At 34.1% G+C, this 20,910-nt stretch overlaps 1 protein-coding gene, 1 long non-coding RNA gene and 1 pseudogene across 2 annotated transcripts; 1 reads left to right on the plus strand and 2 right to left on the minus strand.

The window, feature by feature from the left end:
* Positions 1 to 6,252: 6,252 nt before the first annotated feature.
* Positions 6,253 to 7,128, minus strand: LOC114166958 (protein MAIN-LIKE 1-like). The gene is made up of 3 exons (XM_028051841.1): positions 6,503 to 7,128; positions 6,346 to 6,433; positions 6,253 to 6,276 (listed from the first exon to the last, which is right to left on the minus strand). The coding sequence occupies exons 1-3, from the start codon at positions 7,126 to 7,128 to the stop codon at positions 6,253 to 6,255; spliced, it is 738 nt and encodes a 245-aa protein (XP_027907642.1).
* Positions 7,129 to 8,408: 1,280 nt separating this feature from the next.
* LOC114166959 lies at positions 8,409 to 11,096 on the plus strand (annotated as a pseudogene).
* Positions 11,097 to 14,357: 3,261 nt separating this feature from the next.
* On the minus strand, positions 14,358 to 16,771 carry LOC114166490. Its single transcript, XR_003599941.1, has 6 exons — positions 16,046 to 16,771; positions 15,882 to 15,956; positions 15,665 to 15,783; positions 15,486 to 15,577; positions 15,275 to 15,301; positions 14,358 to 14,657 (listed from the first exon to the last, which is right to left on the minus strand). It is a non-coding gene; the product is annotated as an uncharacterized LOC114166490 (long non-coding RNA).
* Between the last annotated feature and the right edge of the window lie 4,139 nt (positions 16,772 to 20,910).

Below are 20,910 nucleotides of genomic sequence, written 5' to 3' on the forward strand. Positions count from 1 at the left end.
CGATTCGGATACGGTGGATGGTTGATAGGTGTGGGTCGACAGTCGATAAAGGTCGGGTCGACGGTCGACAGAAGCCGAGCTAGGCCAACGGTTGAAAGAGGTAAAGCAAACAAACTAGACGGGTCGGACAAACGGTTGAGACAGATTGTGCCAAAAGCCGAGTTGGGCCGAGGAGACGGCACAAGCTGATGGTCGAGACGAGATGGGACAATATAGGTAAGGCCAGGTCGATGGTTGAGACGGGTCGGCGGTTGAGACGAGTTTGTCCTAGCTGAGGGACAAGACATGTCAGGCTGGGACTATGGGAGCAACGACTGACACGGGTTGAACCGAGTCGACAACTAACACGAGCTTAACCGAGTTGACAACCGACACGGGTCTAGTTGGGTCGGTAGCAGACCCGTACCAACGGTCGGTCGATAGCAAACCCGTGCCAACGGTCGAGTCATGCCAAGCCGGGTAGACGGTCGATACGAGTCGACGATTAAGATGGTCCTGCCTTAACGGATGGATGAGACGTGTCGGGCTGGGCTGATGGGAAAGAGAGGCTGGGTTGGACCGACGGTTGAAACGATTTAGACCGTTGAAACTAAGCAAAATGCCAACACAGACCCAACTGGGCCAACAAGTGACACGTGCTAGCTCGGGCCGACAACTAAGACAGGATTTCGAAATATAAACAACAGAAAAATCATAATAGAAAACCTAAAAAAAAATCGAAATAAGATATCAACGATATCTATGATTTCTAACCATAAAGAATAATATATATATATATATATATATATATATTATCACATCAAAATATTAATCTCCTAACCAAAAAGCAAAGAAACTAAAACAGGTAAGGTAAGGCTTTCCCATTCCATCACTTTGAATATATATGCAAACACCTAATCCTAAAACCAGCAATAGCCCATTAATTTCAATTAAGCTAAAAAGTTATACAAAAGATATGCACATTTAAAGCCAGATATGGGGTGTCAGTATCGCGTTAAATAGTCTATATATCCAGCCCACTTGCAATGAAACATCCTTGTTGTGTCACACTAGACCACATACTTCTAGTTCTTATTTTATTTGTGAAATATCTTAACTGTGAAATTTAACACTTTTTTTTTTGGTTTATGTTGTTTATCATTGTTCTGTCATTTAACAGGTGGGTACCTGTGTTGAAATTGGACCAATGTCTCGTGTGTGCAGTACTTAACAAATTGGACCAATGTCATTTTGGATTTGATTTAGTTTTTTTTTTTTTGTATGTTATTCTGTTGTGCTTCTAGAATGTAGTATTCATCATAAACTGAATTTAATATTTTAAAATATATTTAAAAAAGTTGTAACATATCAAAGAATAAAACATTAAAAAAAAACTAATAGACTTAAGTCCAACCACATAAGACATTGATACCACTCTCAACTCAAAACCTTAAGACAATGAGTTTATGTGTCTTTATTCTTATATATTGCTCTACTTTCTCATTTCTGATCAATGTAGAACTTAAACTCATACTCGAATTCTAACAAGTATATGAAATGTAAGTCTAACTTGAGAGTATATGAACCATGTTTAGAATATCCTAAAAGTGAATGATAACAATATCTATATAGTAAATTTTGAAGACCGGTGTTATAATAAGTTGACAATTCTACTATTTTATCGTACCATTTTACTGGTTTTATTATTTTTGTACTAAATAGTTATTATGAAATAAGATTATTATATTGGTTTTCTAACTAAAAAGTAGTCCAACTATCTTTTTCATACAGTTTTCTTGATGACATTGATAAAAATGAAGCAATAGAGGGGCACCATACAACTGGAAATAAAATGGGCCATAAAAATTATTAAAAAAATCGTAACTCCTTAATTTCTTTGAAGAAGTATTATACCCTGGATAAGGTCTTTCATATTCTCTAATATTTGCTTCTCACCATTTCTTCTTCTCTCGGTTTATTTGTGCGAGGTCCATTTTGAACAATGGAAAGAAAGCTAAGCATCATTGTGCTCTTCTTTGTTAGAATGCTGATTGTCGTTGTAGAAAACCATGTAAGCCAAAGCAAATCCTACAGTTCTGTTTCTCATTTTCTGATAACTCTAACCTCAACTTTAGTAGTCTTACTCTGTTACATTTCCTCACGCCGAGGTACATTTATCTCGTGCGTAGAATAAGAAATTAGTGGGTAGTCTGTTAGAGATCCGATATGGGATGGATTTTAAACCTAACTCAACCCTACAAAACTAGTTTGTAAGATGAGATTTGCAGTCACTTATATATATATATATATATATATATATATATATATATATATATATATATATATATATATATTATAGATCGACCTTATCTCTAATCAATGTGCGACTTGCAATAATTTATGCCATTTAGTTTGTTAATCTTGTTTATTCTGACCAGAAATGGCAAAAATGTAGAAAATGATCGAGTATAAGAAATTTTAATCAAAACATATCAATTCATCATTATGATAATGTACAAAAATGGGACAAAGAGGATGTTTTGTGGAACTTGTAGTTTGCATGAAGGGATTCACGACGCAACGAAGGGTCATCATGCTCAAAATCTTGCGGACTTCTCTTTCATTAATTTCAATCCACAGGTTTTCACATTTTTGTTTCGTTTTGTATATTTTACTATATGATTAAAAAAAGGTTCACGATTCCAAATACAACATTTTAATTATATGATAAGTTGCAATTCCTTCGCCCCCAAAATCTAAGTATCTTTTAATGAAAACTATGATATCAAACTTGCACTGTTATAATTTATAAGTTTTTCTTTTCTAAGTCCACACTTATACACTTTACAGTGATGTCTTATGATATTTCTAATTTTATTAGATTAATTTGATATATATTTTTTAATATTTTTAGACTTAATAAACTAATTTCATATTATTTATTAGAGATATTTTATCGATAAACAATTTGTACTGTATTCCTACCGGATAAATATATACTCAGGAAAACATAAAATATATTTGAGTCAAAGAGTTTTGAGGTCATACTTATCCACTAATCTTTATTTATAAGTCTCAATTAGTTCTTTATTTTTATAAAATGGTATCATAGATGTTCTTCATTTAAATTGTGATAAATGGTATGGAGTGAACACTGAGATGACATGATTTCGTATATGATGAAAGAGTAAGAAGAATAATAAAAATGAAAATAATTACTGACGTGGTACATAAATAAATGAAAAGGTTATTTAGTATTTTATACTAATTTCGAAATTAGGGTTTATGTAAATACCATAAACTCAACGGTGGCATCTAGCCAATCAGTGAAAGCGGCATGAAGAAACTTGGAATTGTTGTCATTTTTACAAAACCCTCTTGCAAAGTAAAGTCACAGCTGGTACCCAAATCCATGGGCATCTTCTTCTCACCCAAAACCAACATCACTTGTTGAGTAGCTCCTTTAGTGCAAATTGTTAGGAATTCAAGTGTGAGTCTAAGTTTCACATTGGCTAGAAATGAGAAGGGAGTTTCTCCCTGACCCAAAGATTCTTCAGTACTCTAAAAAATGACATAATTGACCCTAATTAATTTTTTACTTGTCTCGGTGGTTGAGATAATTAAACAAAATTTATTGCGGCTGGCTGGTATTTACGATGTTGCACCTTCAATTCATGTATTTCTCCTTCCTCCGTTGTCTTTCTTCTTCCTTCGTTTTCTTTCTTCTCCTTCCTCCGTTCTCATTATTATCCTCAGAGTAGTGGTCCCAACTTTCTCTCTTTCATTTTCATTTGAAAGTGCTTTTGCAGTGGTAGTGGTCCCTGGTTTCGTTTTGTGTGAATTGGGTCCTGCTTCAGGTGCTCCAAACTCTGCAAGGTCATCCACACGTGGTTCAAATTTCTTAAAGTTTTCCTCGTTCTTTGCACATTCCAGGTTAGTATTCGTTTTTTATTAATGGTCTTTTAGAATCTTTCTCTGTTGCATGGAGTTATATGTCATTTTGTGATGATTACTGATGTTCAATAAAATGCGAAACTGATGTAGTCATTTTCTGGGATTTTCACTGAAACGGATGTTGAAATCCGTTTTATAGAAGTGTGAAACGGATCTCGAAATTTGTTTCATTAAATTTTGCAAAAACATTTAATGAAATGGATCTCGAGTTCTGTTTCACACTTTTCTGGAACGGATTTCAACATCCGTTTCTGTTTCATATGGCTTTTTTTACCAAACGGATGTCCAGATCCGTTTCAGAGAAGTGTGAAACGGATCTCGACATACGTTTCATTAAATTTTTTTGAAAGATTTAATGAAACAGATTTCGAGATCCATTTCACACTTCTCTTAAACGAATTTCAACATATGTTTCAAAAGAAAACACACACTCACAAAAAACAAATAAAAAAACAACGAAACGGAAGTTGAAATCCATTTCTGGTTTTTGTGAAACGGATTTGCGACGTCCGTTTTATAAAAAAAATGAAAAAAAAAGCTAAAACAGATCTTGAGATCCATTTCTCAATTTTGTGAAACGAATTTGATCAAGGCTTTGAGGTTGAGCCCTTGCATAGGTGCAATTCCTTCACCGTCAGTTATCACTCTTAGTGGTGTTAGCTTTTGTGCCCCTCCTTTCTTCACATATCGCGGCAACGTTGCTCGCCTCCCCCTCCTTTCTTCGCGTCGCGGTTACCCGGAGCAGCAGCAACAACCACTCCTTGTCGTCAAAGTGGAGCTCGACGAGTATGAAGACGGTAAAGTTGCGCTATGTCTCTCGAATCTAATCGCTTCTCTCTCTCATTCACACAATCTCATTATCACTAATTTTCTCATCATTTTTCACTCTCACAACATCTCAATCCAGTGTGTGCAGAACATCCTACGGGGACATCCCCATCAAGTACCCCTTCGGCATCGACGACGGATGTGAAAGCCCATACTACAGACACATTTCTGCATGTTCCAACTAGGGAAAACTCAAACTCAGAACCCCTTCGGGAGGCTTTTTTGTATTTGAGGGTCCCTTTTATCTCAAATTTGTAAAAAAGGGTCCCTCTTGTATTTGGGGGTCCCTCAAAAAAGGCTGAAGTCGTCCTCCATGATAACGGTTTATTTTATTTTTTTAAAACAACAAAGTCGTCAGGTAGGGAAACGGTTTTTGTTTGGCGCGTGGTGAAGTCGTCTTTGCAGATGACGACTTCATTTTGAGTTTTTTTTCACAATAAATATAATAAATTAAAAAAATAAAAATAAACATTAATATATTTTTAAATTGATTAAAAAATAAAATACAATAATTTAGTTACTAGAAAATAATAAAACAGTCATCTATGTCCTCTAGTTCCACATGTTGGTCTTCTTCTGGGTCTGTTGGGACGTGTTGGAGGTTGTTGTTGTTGTGGTTCATCATCATCATCATCATCATCATCATCATCATCATCTTCATCTTGATGACTTTGGACATTTTGCGGAATTTGTGGTGATTGGCAAGGCATTGGCGAAGGATAAACTGGCATTGATGATGAAGATCCTGGATAATAGGCAGATGGTGGTGTCATGGTTGTGGTGCCAAACATATGTGATGGACCAGCACCATAACTTGACTGATGCGGGAAGAAACCATATGGAGAAGGGACGTGTTGGAATGAGGTGTTTGATGGGTTGCCAAATTGAGGATGTGAATGTCCAAACATTTGACCCTGACCCATAGGCGAGTGTCTGAAAAAGGGTTGGGGATGATGTATGAAATCTGGAGAAGACCCAACATGGCCAGTGTAGGGTTGTGAAGTAGGCTGGGAAGGTTCTTGTGACATATCGTACTATAAAATAAATAACATGGTTATTGTTATGAATAAGTATGTATGATAAATAGATGTACAACATTGTAGTATAAATAACCCCATCGTCAGAAGATTTTGTCAATGGAGATATGTAGCGGATAGTGTGGTTTATGTGCCACTGCATATACAGTGTTTCATCACGCAAATGGCCGTTTCCGCTGAAAGGTGTACCTTGAACGATCCGATTTTGTCAATCATTCCAAATTGCAATCCACTAGTGATGATGTCCTACCCAATCTCTGTCGTTTCTCCCCCTCAAGTCATCCCTGTGAACTTGATCCAGGTTAACCGGCTCAGGCAGAATGTGTTGTCTTAAACCAAACTGACGCATCACCCTATCCGCATGATGGATTTCTACTGTGGCAAAACAAATTATTGGGACTGTTGCTCTAGATACCGAAGGGATGTCAACCACAATCAATCGACTAACTTCTTGTCAAGTGTAAGGCCTCCACAAGAACTGAAACAAAATTGTAGACATTAGTTTGAAATGTTAAAAAAAAAAGCTTTGATTTACCTTAAATATTACCTGTCTTGTACGTAGTTGATCAAATCTCAACCGAAATTCAGTAACTGAAATTGAAGCTGGATTTATCCGATGCGTTACATTCATCCACCTAAAAAAATGTAGCAATTTCAAGTTAGTTAAATGACAAAAAAAAATAATTTAAAAGTTAGCTTTTTACCTTCTATAGACAAGGAAACCATCCCCATCAGCCACCTCTTGATCACTTAAAGGTTGAAGTTGTGGGGCTATAGAAGTAATCCTCTCCCAAGCCCAACATTGTAACAAGATCATGCATCCACCAATATTTTCTTGGCGTAGGTGAATGCCATGATCTAGGCAACGATATAGGCAGGCCAAAACTGCAGACCCCCAACTATAATTCCTGACTACATTTAAGTCAGCTAGCCTAAGTAGATACATGACATGTACCCTAGTTGCAGACGTGTCTGGCATTAAAATGCTTCCAATCAATGTGAGAATGTACGCTCTCGCATATTGAGCAATAACCTCATTGTTTACATTCGGTAGAAGCTGTTGGAAAGTAGAGTTTAACCAAGAAACTCTAATTGAGTTCCCTCTTATCACCGTCGGTGGTGGGATGACACCTAGGTGTTCATGGAAGGTGGCGAATATGTCCTGAACCGTAGTGGGACCAGTGACCATATCTCCGTCTATCGGTAGGCCAAGGAGGACGGCTACATCCTCTAGTGTCACAGTAGTCTCTCCATGGGGGAAGTGAAATGTGTGAGTTTCTGATCTCCACCTTTCTAATAAAGAACTGATGAGGAAGTGGTTGACATCCATGTCCGGGATATATAAGGCGTGTCCGAATCCAAACCGTTTAATTAAATTTATGACACGGGGATCAAGTATGTCTTGGTTGTTTAGTATCCAAACTCCAAATCTTCTCGGTCTAAGAACTCTTTCCCGTCCTTCCCATAAGTCGTGAGTGATATGTTCGTGTTGAAGCCGAAGTAGTGATATATCCCGGGGTAGACGTCCATTTTGTGCCATGCTAAACGTGTTTAGAAATTGAAAATAAAAATTAGAACATAATCTGAAAATTAATTGACAACAAAATATTAAAAGATAGTTGAACCTTGAAAGTAGAAGCAATGAAATGTGTGGTGAAGTGTTGAAAACTCTCCCAATGCGCGCAACCTCAAACTGCTAATCCAAGCTGAATGCACAAAGTGATGAATGTGTGCAACTTGAGAGTATTTGAACCAATACTCGAAATCTCTTCACGTGATTTTCCACAATGCATTGTCCATCAAATTTTAAAAGCTGGCTGTGGCTTGTGGTTGTGAGAGCATTCAATTAAAGGTGTAAAGGCTGCCACCATTTTGGACGAATGCATGCAAATTTTTAGCTCTACATGGCATAGGGAGTAGGAGGAATCTCTGCCACTCCATTAATTACACTGGTTCTGTGGTGGTGGTGCAGCGCACAGTCAACACACAGTCAAGCAAAATAATTGCGCGCGTGTGATGGTGTCAGACCGAGTGAAGCCAAAGTCGTCACTAACGCGGACGACACCCAATTAAAGTCGTCATCCACGCGGACGACATTCAATTGAAGTCGTTAGGTGGCCTAACGATTTCTCTTTAATGGCCACCAACTTCGTCCTGACATGCACCGGTTTGTGTTTAATGAAGTGGGTGGTCCATGCTGACATGTGTTTAATGAAGTGGGTGGTTTAATTAATGAAGTCGCTTACTTTTAAGAGAAAGACGCTGTAATTAAAAGTGGCTTCAGCCATACGAAATGTGCTCGTGGGCAGGAAGCAGGGTCTCTTAAAGTTAATATTTATAGGAAGCAGGGTCTCTTAAAGTTAATACTTATACTCATTTCAGTATCATTTTAGGAGAGACTCATCCAGTTTGTTTTGTTCGTACCTTATTCAAATTTATACACAAATGGCAGATTAATTGAATCAATATCCAGATATTTTGTTTGATTTTAGTGAAGATGAGTTGGTTACCGACCAATATACAGTCCATACAACGGATCATAGTGGGTCATCAAGTCACACCTCACTTCAAGCTTCAAATTCAGTGACTGAAAATTCACTATGTGTTGGCATGTCTTTTGACATAAAAGAGTCCACAGTGTCATGTATTAAGAAATACCATATTGACAATGGTTATAGATTTGCTGTTGTTGAGAGCATATCTGAAAAATTTATATGTCGATGTGTCGACTACAAAATAGGCTGCCCGTGGCGTTTACGGGCTGCTTATAGCAAGCGAAGTTTGAATTGGGAAATTAGAAAAATTGACGGATCACACACGTGTTTGTCAACCATGCAACCTGCAGATCATGTCAACCTTGATTCCAACCAAATTGGTTCTATTGTGATGAACTCTGTAAAGGAAAATCCTTCCATACCTATCAAAAGTTTGGTAGCCGAAATTAAAAATCGTTTCGGATATTCAATTTCATATGACAAAGCCTGAAATGGTAAGCAAAAAGCGCTTGCTAAGGAGTTCGGAGATTGGGAAGAGTCTTACAATGAACTTCCCAGGTGGTATCAAGCTGTACAACAAAGCAATCCCGGCACAATAATTCAATGCACTGGATCTCCTGTACAAGTAAGTGGCCAGCTTGACCCTTCTTGCTATATTATGGAACGCGTATTTTGGTCTTTTGGACCATGCATCCAAGGATTTAACTATTGCAAGCAAGTTGTCCAAGTAGATGGGACATTTCTGACAGGAAGATATCAAGGGACATTGCTAACCGCACTAGCTCAAGATGGGTCACGTAACATATTCCCTTTGGCCTTCGCAATAGTGAAAGGAGAAATAAAGGAGGCCTTAATATGGTTTTTTCAACTCTTAAGGGAGCATGTTACACCACAATCAAACCTGTGCTTGATAACAGACAGGGGGAAAGGCATATTGGCAGCCCTACAATCTGAAGAAGTACAATGGGTAGCAGATGGACTGCAATCAGTATACTGCATACGTCATATTGCTTCAAATTTCAACAAAAAATTCAAGAATCACGAATTGAAGAACCGGTTAAAGAATATGGGTAATAATTTTTTTCTTTCATTCACCACATTCAATAATTAAACTAATTAATATAATTATATTTTTACAGCTTACGAGGTGAAACAACCCATATTGGATGCTAAATTGGCAGCTTTGAGATCCTATTCACCAAAAGTGGCATCTTGGATTGATAGGATACCACTACAAAAATGGACTCAGGCCTACGATGGAGGTAGTAGATTTGGGCACATGACAACAAACCTGGCAGAATGTATGAATTCTGTTTTAAAAAGAGCTCGTTCATTACCAATTTGTGCTCTAATTAAGGCAACATTTGAAAGGACCGCAACATGGTTTGTTGAGAGAGGGGTTAAGGCAGACTCCATGTTACGGGCAGGCCACCAATATACAGAGGAAATTAATGCTATCATTAGAAAAAATCAACAACAAGCGGGAATGTGTCAAGTTCGTCGATACTTAAGAGAAAATAATGAATTTCAAGTTCAAGAGATGTTTTCTCCACATGATCACCGCCTACCAATGTCTTTTACAGTTAGATTAAATGATTGGTGGTGTGATTGTGGTCATTTTCAATCTCTTCGACTGCCTTGTCACCACGTAATAGTTGTTTGCTCTTTTTCGCATATAGACCTAACCTCATACATCCATCCAGTTTATAGCCTCTACAACATCAATAAAGCGTATGAAATACAATTTCATCCGGTTAGGAATAAAGAATATTGGTCACCATACACCAGACCAAATTTCATTCCAGACCCAAACATGCGCCATAGGGTAAGGGGAAGACCACCAACTAATAGAATCCATAATGAGATGGATGAACCAAATCTAAATAGACGAAGCAAATGTTCATATTGTAGAAATGAAGGACATCATAGGGGCAACTGTCCCTATCGTCAATAATTTTATTATGTAATTTTTATTGTGTTATTTTTATTATGTAATTTTTATTATGTTATTTTTATTATGTAATTTTTATTGTGTTATTTTTATTATGTAATTTTTATTCTGTTATTTTTATTATGTAATTTTTATTCTGTTATTTTTATTACGTATCATTTAGTTTGCGCATTTAAATTATGTTATTTCTGTATTTTTTAAAATTAATTTATTTTACCAATAAAAAAATTAATTCCCAATAAATTAAATGTAATAACTACTCTTAAGAAAATTGTGTAAAATAAATTGAGGTTAAAAAAAAGAAAACTGAAAATTTTTAAAAAATAAAATAAAAGTGCAACGTTAAAAAGAAACAGAAACCGATCTTTTGCCTGACGACTTCAGTGCAAAAATCGGCCTCCTGCCTAGCGACTTCGATTTTAAAAAAATAAAGGAAACCGGCCTTTGGGAAGACGACTTCTTCTTGAATGTCGTCCTCCCCTGACGACATAACCCAGATTTACAAAAAAAAAAAATCAAATGACCCATATTTACAAATTATTGGTCAAAATGATCCAGATTTACAAAAAAGCCCCTTCGGGAAGATACCCGGTTCGTAACGTTAGCTACGCTGATCCACACGTGGTGGTGACCGATCCCTTCATGTGGAGCTGCGAGGATGGTGAGAGGTTTCATCCCACCAGACCCTTCAACTTGGACAACAGCACCCATTTCAAGCTCTCTCCTCAAAACGAGTACATGTTCTTCAACAGCAGTGAGGACAACGTTTTTAAGGCAGGTGATGGCGGCGCAGGGGGTGGAATCTCCCTCCTGGCACATGGTGGGATGTTCTCCGGTCATCTTTATTGGTGATGATAGAGGAATGTGAAGTTGAATGAAAGTTGTTATGTTGGATTCGTGCATAATAAAAAAAAAAGTGGAAGTATACAAGGGTGTGTAAGGTGAATGTGAGGGTGGGGTGATGTGTGTAAGTTAAAGTGGGGCGTTGGAAGGTGAGTGAAGTGATTAAGTGAGTGGAAAAGTGAACGAGTTTCTTAGTCAGAAGAAGTGATAAATAGTCTCCATGTCTAAGAGTCTTCATATAACTCTACAATTTCCACTGCAGTTTGTTCTCTATTCTACAGTGGAATGAACAAAAATGTATAGTCTTGATATAACTCTTTCCTCCTTTTCCTTTTTATTTCAGAATATAATGTTGTTTGGCGGTTCAACATGTTCAAGGATTTTCACAAGAGATTGCAATGTGATATAAAAACAATTGTGGATACTCGTGTCCATTTATCTGAAGCACGCTTAAATGGGGGAGATAAAAGTAAGAGTTTAGTAGCTTAGAATTTATTTCTTCTCATTCTCACCGAAAGAGTGAGATGGTACAGTTAATGAGGTTTATTGGTTATTCTATAGATTATAGATTATTGTTCTTTTGATGGCTTTGTGAGCTGTGATAAGTTGAAAATATACCCTGTAGGAGTTGAAAAGAAAAAACTATCTTAAAACTAACACAATGGTCAATCTTTTACATCACAAGAAGAAAGAAGAAAGAAGAGAGAATGAGTCACGTCAAATGGTTTCAAAAATATTGGGGGTGTACTGCACGAGCAAACAAAAAAGAGGAGTAGTGGTTTCAAAATATTGGAGGTGCAGGAGGTGGGTTGCTGGAACAAGTATAAAGAGAAAAAAATTACTTTTTACTGAGAGGATAAAACTGGAATTAAAAAGAATTTTGGGGGTACAGGAGAAAGTATTGGAGGTGGAGGGAGAAGTTCCTTTGAGAAAGTATAGCATTATATAAAGATAAAGACTCATAAACCCATTTTCTTAAGATTTTGAGTTGAAAGTGATGTTAATGCCTTGTGTGGTTAGGCTCAGGTCTCATTAGTGTTGTATCTCCTCGGTGAAACTCCCTCTGTAAACCTAGAGATTGAATTCGTGGATTGGTCTTTTTTTGTCTTTAAAATCTTTGCTTTCCTTCTTTTCAAAGACTTTTGAGTACATGAATTGGATCTTTTTTTGTTCCTTTTGAACATATCTTACGTTTGTGGGCCGAAACGAAGGGGGGCATTCACGTTTGTGCCTTTCATTATGGGAAAAAGTTGTGAAAATGGGTGCTTTTTGTTTCATGATTGTTTGATTTATCTTTTAGGTTAAACATTCTCCACATTATAAAGTACAGTCTTTTAGGTTAAGAGGGGAAGGAGGAAGAGGAGTTGAAAGTGCGATAGCCATGTGGGTCTTAACCCTGAGAATGAGAGTGGTTTTTTTTTTTTTTATTTCAGGGTCCTTTGACCACATAATTGTAAAATAGGATTCATTAATTTTTTTTTTTATAAATGTGGGTCAAGTTGTCATAGGGGAGGACGACATTTAGGATGAAGTCGTCCTCCACCCTTTCGATTTTGTTTTTGTTTTTGGTTTAAAGTAATGTCTTTGTTGGAGAGGATGACTTTGTTTAAATTGAAAAGTGAAGTGGTTCTTCAACACGAAGACTTCACTTTTCACTTATTTTTTTTTCAAACTTTTCAGTTTTTCTTATTTTTAATTTTTTTAAATTTCACTTTTCATTATTTTTTTTAAATCTCTCGGATCTTTTTATTTTATTTTTTTTTTCAGATTTAACGGTTATTTTCAAATTTTCCAGTTTTCATTATTTTTCTTTTTTTATAAATTTTTTCAGTTTTGATATTTTTTTTTTTAAATTTTCAGTTACGTTCTTGTTCTTTTAAAATTTTTCAGTTATCAATTTTATAAAAAAAAAAAATAAAAAAACAAAAAAAATTGAAAAAGTGAAAAAGTGAAATTGTTATGTACGACTTCATTTTTTCCAAACATTTCCATCCTATCAACTTGACTCATTTTCGCAATAAAAGTATAAATAAAAAACTCATTTATACAAATTTGACTTCCAATAAATTCCAAAATAAATAAAAAAAACTGTCGACATAATCCATTTTTGTAAAAAATAAATAAATAAAGAATCCATTTATATAAATTTAACTTCCAATAAACTTTAAAATACAAAAAAAGCCATGAGAGTGTGGAGCACAGGGTTAGGGCTACATGCCAAAGAAATGAGTTCAGACTCTTCAAGGTTCTTGAGAAGATGTACCGATGATTTTTGAAGCATTCTCAGGATCAAAATTTTTAATCTTGGAAACAACCACATTTGTGGCTATGAACCCATCACAAACGGAACCTTGAAAGGTAGTGAACAAGAAATGAAATAGCGCAACTGTGGTGAAGAGTGTGGAAGAAGAAGAAACAATAGAAGATGATGTTTTTGTTGTCTGTTACCGAATACCTTAGCAGTAGCAATAGAATTTGGAGTCTAAGCATAAGTTGAACAAACACCAGACTCACTCTCGCTCTCTCTTTAATTACATATTTCGAAATTAATATTAAATATTAAATAACTTTTTCATTTTTGTGTCACGTCATTAATTACTTTTATTTTTATTATCCTTCTCACTCTTTCATCACGTATAACTATATCACCTCACACTCTTCACTTCACTTCAAGCGGTTTACCATAACTTAAAAGAAAGTACATATTTGCTACCCTTTAATAAAAACCGGGATCTAATTAAAATTTATAAAGGAATCAAACCGATATTTTTAAACAAAAATAAAGATTAAAAACATAATTAAATCTTACGTTATCAAAATTATTTGTTAAATTATTATTTATATTTGATATAAATATATATATCAATTTTAATTAAAATATTATTTTTTATATTTTATTGTATATTTTATTATTAGTATTATTATTCAATTATTTATTTATTGTTTCATATTTATTTTATTTTTATTCTCATATTAGTAATATTTGTATTATATAATAACGCAGCGCGTAAGGTTGTCTCGTAACTAGACATGTCAAAGTGAGCCAACCCGGCTCACACGGGTTGGCTCACCACGGGCCGGGTCAGAAAACGAGTGAGCCCAACCCGGCTCACTTTAAGGTGAGCCAGATTTTTTACAACCCGGCTCAACCCACCACGGGTTGGTGGGTTAAGTGGGTTGGCTCACCAACCCGCATACAAAATTAAAATTTTATTTATTTTTAAATTTTTAAATATTTTAATATTTAAATAATTTTTTAAGTAATGTATGAGATGATAATTACAATAAAATCAAGTACCAATGTGTTTCCATCATGCTCACTACAAGGCTCATACTAGGAAATTTCTATCATTGTATTCAACAAAACATAAATGAAAATAGTACACATCTTTATCGTGGTAATTCAAAAAATTTGGTTCATGTTTGAATCTTGTCATCTTCCAATTGCTTTATCTATCTCCCTTTGCCACTCTTCTAACATGTGCAGTTCTCAAAATCTTGTCCTACACGAACTGCAAAAAAACAAAACCTTCCCCTTGCAAAAAACATAATTTGGCAGCTGCTAAATGACTGCAAAAAGCATGATAAAACAAGAACAATTTAGAAAGTAATAAAAAGCACATATTCATGAGTTATGTAATCAATGGTGATGAATAAAAAGATTTAAAGTAAAAGGTTTAGAAACTAATTCATATCATACTTAAAAAGATAAAAGTATTGATTGGTTAAATACTAGTTTTAAAATAAGCACAACAAATGCTTTGGATTTGATTGGACACCAATACACCAAGCTAGAGTATATAAACAGTGAAATTGGGTAGAGTTGCACTGAACTTAAATCTAGAGATGATATAAACAGTGAAATGATCAAGGTAAAATTATAAAACACATTAAGCTTAAATCATAAAAGTACCCAAGCTAAATACTTCTCCAGACATTACTGTTTGGAAGATTCTTACAACTATAACCACTCCCAGTTTTCTCCTCAAACTCGTAAATCATGCAACAAGATAAAATAGACTAAAAGAAAAGAAAATTAGCAACAACACACTCTGAAGCTTCTTGTCCATCTACCTGTGCATCCCCCAAACAAAAGACCATTGTAGATCAATTCGCAGCGAGTGATTGAGAAAATTAAAACGAAGAAAGTAAATAAAATTGAAGTGAAGAATGGTAGAAGCACTCACTTCTTCAAATCTGGTGGTTGCCCTGATCTGCTCATGGTGATGACATGAAAAATGACAGTAGCAAAGAAAATTTGGTGAATAGAAGTGATCATGGACACAGTACAACTTATTAAGGTATATTCCATTAATGTTTCTGTTTTCCAAAATCATGTATGGGTAATACCAGAGACAGAGACAGTATGCAGAAAACTACAAGTTTTTGTTTCCTTACCTAGAATTACTACACATGAGGTGCATTGGAGTCATGGATTGAAAAGTCTAGAACAACTTCCTCTTCCTTTTGATCATCTTCATTATCTTCATCTTCAAAATCAAGAAGAAACTATTACGAAATAATATAATTTAGAATTAGAGGTATGATGTAAAGAAAAGTGTGAAAAAATACATTACCAATATTTTCAAATCCATGTAACCAATTTTGAGTTAAAATCAGTGCTTGAACATTGTCAGGAAGAAGATTAGATCGATACTTGTTAAGCACGTGACCACCAATGCTAAATGCAGACTCACTAGCAACAGTAGTTGTTATTGGAATACTTAACACCTCACATAAACAAATCTGCCCAAAGCATGTGCGCACATACAAGAGAGAGTTTATAGAGCATACCTTAACAGAACAGTTATATCTTTATACAGAGCAAGGACGAACTCCACATTGATGGGTGTTCAATCGCAACTTCACCTAAGTCAAGAAAAAAAATGCACAAATGAAAAGTTTCATTTGAGATGTAAACAGAGAAAGAAAGAAACATGAAAATGACGTCGCAGTACCGAGTGAGAGTGGCTAAGCAGAGGAGCAGCAGGAGCAGAAGAAGCGTCGACTCGACCACCACGGAACGGCCGACACCAACGTCGACCACCGCCGCCAAAGAACGACCGACGACCACCACCTCTATGCACCACCGCGACGGACACCAGTGAGAGAGGGAAGGGAATTGAGTCTGTGTGGGTCGAAAATTAAAATGAGAAGAGAACTAGGTTGGGGATTGCGGCTCGACCACCACGAAACGGCCGGCACCAACGTCGACCACCGCCGCCAAAGAACGATCGACGACCACCACCTGTGGCACCACCGCGACGGACACCAGTGAGAGGGAAGGGGACTGCGTTTGTGTGGGTCGAAAATTAAAATGAGAAGAGAACTAGGTTGGGGATTGCGGCTCGACCACCACGGAACGGCCGGCACCAACGTCGACCACCGCCGCCAAAGAACGATCGACGACCACCACCTGTGGCACCACCGCGACGGACACCAGTGAGAGGGAAGGGGACTGCGTCTGTGTGGGTCGAAAATTAAAATGAGAAGAGAACTAGGTTGGGGATTGCGGCTCGACCACCACGGAACGGCTGGCACCAACGTCGACCACCACTGCCAAAGAACGATCGACGACCACCACCTGTGGCACCACCGCGACGGACACCAATGAGAGGGAAGGGGATTGCGTCTGCGTGGGTGAAAAATGAAAATGAGAAAGAAGTTAGGGATTGCGTTGCATTTTTCAGATTCTGAATGAAATATTAATTTTATTAAATTACATTTTTTTAATAAAGGTGGGTTGGTGGGTCAGCTCACCATAACCCGGCTCGAACTCACATAGCTCGCGGGTTAAGTGAGCTCAACCCGTTTTGACCCATTATCGCAAAAGTTTTTTTTTTCCCAACCCGACCCGGCTCGAACCCGGGGTGAGCCGGGTTGGCTCACGGGTTCCAGCTCACATTGACATCTCTACTCGTAATCCAAATCTGGGGGCAAAGAAATTTATGATGTGAAATAAAAGCTTTTAGCATCTATTCATTAGTTTCCATGAGTTTGCTGCATATGTTTTCAGCGGCAATCTGGAGGAAAAGTATTAAAAGGGTCAAATTAATATAATTTTGAGATAATTAGATTCAATCATAAGTATAATATTTTAAAAATTAATTTTTTTAATTGAATAATTTGATTATTAGAATAATGCATTAAAAAATGTGAAAAAGTAGAGTTTATCTTATTTCCATCAATAATTTCTTTTTTATCATTTTTAAAAAATAAATTTATTCTTTTATTCTTTATCAATATACATTTTTTTGTAAATGATATTAAAAAATAATTTATCATAATCTAATAAAAAATTGAGACATGTAATTATTAAAATAAAAATATATTATAGTCAAGTCACAATTAAAAATCGGTTATAAAAAAACACATAATACATTATTTATTTTTCTTCTATATTAATCAAAAAATGAATATAGAAAAAACTTATGAGGTAAAAACATTATCAAGTGAGACAAGAGATTGCTAGGTTTACAGAGGGGGTTTCACTGGGGAGATACAACACACCAATGAAACCTGAGCCCAACCACATAAGGCATTGACACCACTCTCAACCCAATACTGAGTTTGTGTCTAACTTTTGTGTTTTTACAAAAACAAAAAGAAAACATATGAGAGTGAAATGATTATAATGTGTGAAAAAACTAAAAAGATAATGAGAATAAAAATAAAAATTATCAATTATCTTAATAAATATTTGGTGTAATTACTCTTTTGATTCATGTTTTTGTTTTAGAATGTTTAAGTTGGTCCTCTGGTTTTTTTAGTTTTAATTTATTTGGTCTCGATTTTTTAAAAACTGATGCAAGTTGGTCTTTTACGATAAATTTTATTAAATTTTTTGAAACGGATCAATGACTTTTTCATTAAAATTGAAACTCTTAATATGAATAGTTTGCTTTGTTGATATAATTAACATAATTTTAGTATCAATTTTTTGATAAAAATCGAAACTAAAAGAGAAATTAAACCTAAATATCTTTATTATTTATTATATTTAATTTTATATTTAATTATTTATTTTAATATTAAATGTTGTGCTTTATAAAAGAAATAAAAAGATACACAATTTAATTTTCATCGACTTCTAAAATATACTATCTACAATTTAAAATCTTTTAAATATATTTATAATATATATATATATATATATATATATATATATATATATATATATATAAAAGGTTAAAATACTCCCTTGGTCCATGTTTTTGTTGAAAAATCTCAAATAGGTCCTAAGATTTTTTTTAGTCTCAATTAGGTCCATATTTTTGAAAATGTGTAACAATTAGGCTCATTCCGTTAGTATAGAGTTAACGGTGTTAAGGATATGCCACGTGTCAGCTCCACATTTTTTTGAATTTTTTTTACAATTTTTAAATTTTTAAATTTTTAAATTTTTTTTTTTTGAATTTTTTTTTTTAAAATTATTCATGCCACATGTCACGTCAGTATTGTGCCACGTGTCAAGTCAGTAAGGTGACACGTGTCAAATCATTATCTGAATCTCAATTTGGTCCATATATTTGTTATTTTTATTACATTTCAGTCCATTTTTTAAAATTTTTTTAAATATATTTATTTTAACTTTTTACAAAATTATTTTAAAATTTTATATTTAAATTTATAAAATTGTTAATTTTAAACCAACTCTAACATTTGTATATAAATTATTTAAAACAATTTTGTAACAAGTTAAAATAAATATTTTAAAATTTTAAAACAAAATATAAAATAAACTTAATATTATTAAAATGTTTAATAAAAATATCATTATAAAATTTATAGAAAAGTTAAATTTGATCTCAATTTGGAAAGGATGAAATTAAAAATAAAAAAAAAATGGACTGAAATATAATTAAAATAACAAATATATGGACCAAATTGAGATTCAAACAATGACTTGACACGTGTCACCTTACTGACTTGACACGTGGCACAATATTAATGTGACACGTGGCATGAATAATTTAAAAAAAAAATTTAAAAATTTTAAAAAAATTAAAAAAAAATTTAAAAAAAAATTTAAAAAATTTAAAAAAAATTTAAAAAATTTAAAAAATTTAAAAAATTCAAAAAAATGAGAAGCTGACATGTGGCATATCCTTAACACCGTTAACTCTAAACTAACGGAATGGGTCTAATTGTTACACATTTTCAAAAATATGGACCTAAAAAAAAATCTTAGGACCTATTTGAGATTTTTCAACAAAAACATGGACCAAAGGAGTATTTTAACCTATATATAATTAAAAAAATTAAAATTTTGGGACCATAGTTCCTCTCTATCCTTAAGAAGATCCGTCCGTGCATCCTTTCTTGTAATAACTAACGTACCAACATTTTAGGTTACGCTTTCTGTTCGAAGTCTTTTACTTTATTTTCATTATTTAATTATCGATTTATAATTGTATATTCTTTTTACTCATTATTATTATTATATCATTAATATTATGTCAGTCTAAAATTAGAATTATTTTTTTAAATTTTAAACCAATTTAATTTTTTATTTTTAAAATATGTGAATTTAGTTATTTTAACCAAATTTTATTAAATCTATTTGATATTTTTAAATATGTTTTTCATCTAATACTAAAGTAAAAATGTATCAAATAATATAAATAATTCAAATATTATGATAAAACACAGAAAAAAAAATTATATATGCCTTAGGCTATATGATGTTGTGTCTAGTTGTGTTTTATGCCGGTTTACTTTATTTCTATGTGGCTTGTAATGGTTTGAAACATATGGAAAAATACTATAAAAACGTGGCAACAAATTTAAATTTGTTATGAATTAATGATTGTCCATTGATTTGATACATTTACTCATCTCATATGATTCATTACTCTTTATGGTAAATATTTGTATTAACTAAGTTGATTTGTTTCCTTTATGGATTACATATTGTATCTATAAATATGACTCTTCCTATCAATAATAATATACAGATGAGTTGCTCCCTATTCTCTCGTTCTCTATTCTCTATTGTTTCTTCTCTTCTTTATTATCTATTATTCTTCTCTGTTATTCCCTTTATTTCATAACATGTTATCAGCACGATGCTCCAACCAATTGAGGACTAGTGGAAGCTTTTTCTCTATAATGACAGTGTTATGCGTGTCTCAATCCAGGCTTTTTCTAATCCTTTCTCAAATTATAATTTTACCTTATATTCTTCCTCTTGTGATAAGAATTATTTAACTTTATCAATTTTCATCTTCGTCTTATTATTTTTATTTTTATTTTGACGGTGATTATTATTATTATTATTAATATAATTATTTTATGTGCTAGTTCTAAACACACGAAAGGTTGCAAAATTTGGATTTGTGATCCTTGATATTACAAGGAAGAATTCCTTATATTGGATTTTAAATGTTGAAATATATTTAGATGCAATGGATATTGAGATACCATTAAATAAAGAAATAAAGCATCTAAGCAACATGACAAAAATATTGTGAAAAGAGATTTCACAAATATTGTGAATTTATTTCATGCCTATGTATGGCTGGCTGGACAAAGCAATAAAGCTTTTGATGAAAAATCATGAGATTCACCTAATATGCTCCATTCCCAGAAGTGAATGCAGCAATCAATATTATGAATTTATTTCATGCCTTTGTATGGCTGAACAAAGCAATGAGTTTTTGACCTTAAGAAAATCATGAAACCTGTCCAAATTGGTTCTGCTCCATTCCCAGAAGTGAATGCAGCAACATTTGATTTATATTTTCATGATCGATCATGATCTTGATTTTGGACATGGTTATAAAGAAAATTTCAAAGACACATTTTGTCACCAGAAGTAGCA

Source organism: Vigna unguiculata, chromosome 10, assembly GCF_004118075.2.
Source record: "Vigna unguiculata cultivar IT97K-499-35 chromosome 10, ASM411807v1, whole genome shotgun sequence".
Lineage (NCBI taxonomy): Eukaryota > Viridiplantae > Streptophyta > Magnoliopsida > Fabales > Fabaceae > Vigna > Vigna unguiculata.

Bases quoted from the DNA above. Each gene is read 5' to 3' on its own strand.
- LOC114166958 (XM_028051841.1), bottom strand. From the start codon at position 7,128: ATGGATGTCAACCACTTCCTCATCAGTTCTTTATTAGAAAGGTGGAGA. The intron at 6,434-6,502 runs GTAAAAAGCTAA...ACATTTTTTTAG, and splicing joins GGTTTCCTTGTCTATAGAAG to GTGGATGAATGTAACGCATC. The intron at 6,277-6,345 runs GTAATATTTAAG...ATTTTGTTTCAG, and splicing joins ATCAACTACGTACAAGACAG to TTCTTGTGGAGGCCTTACAC.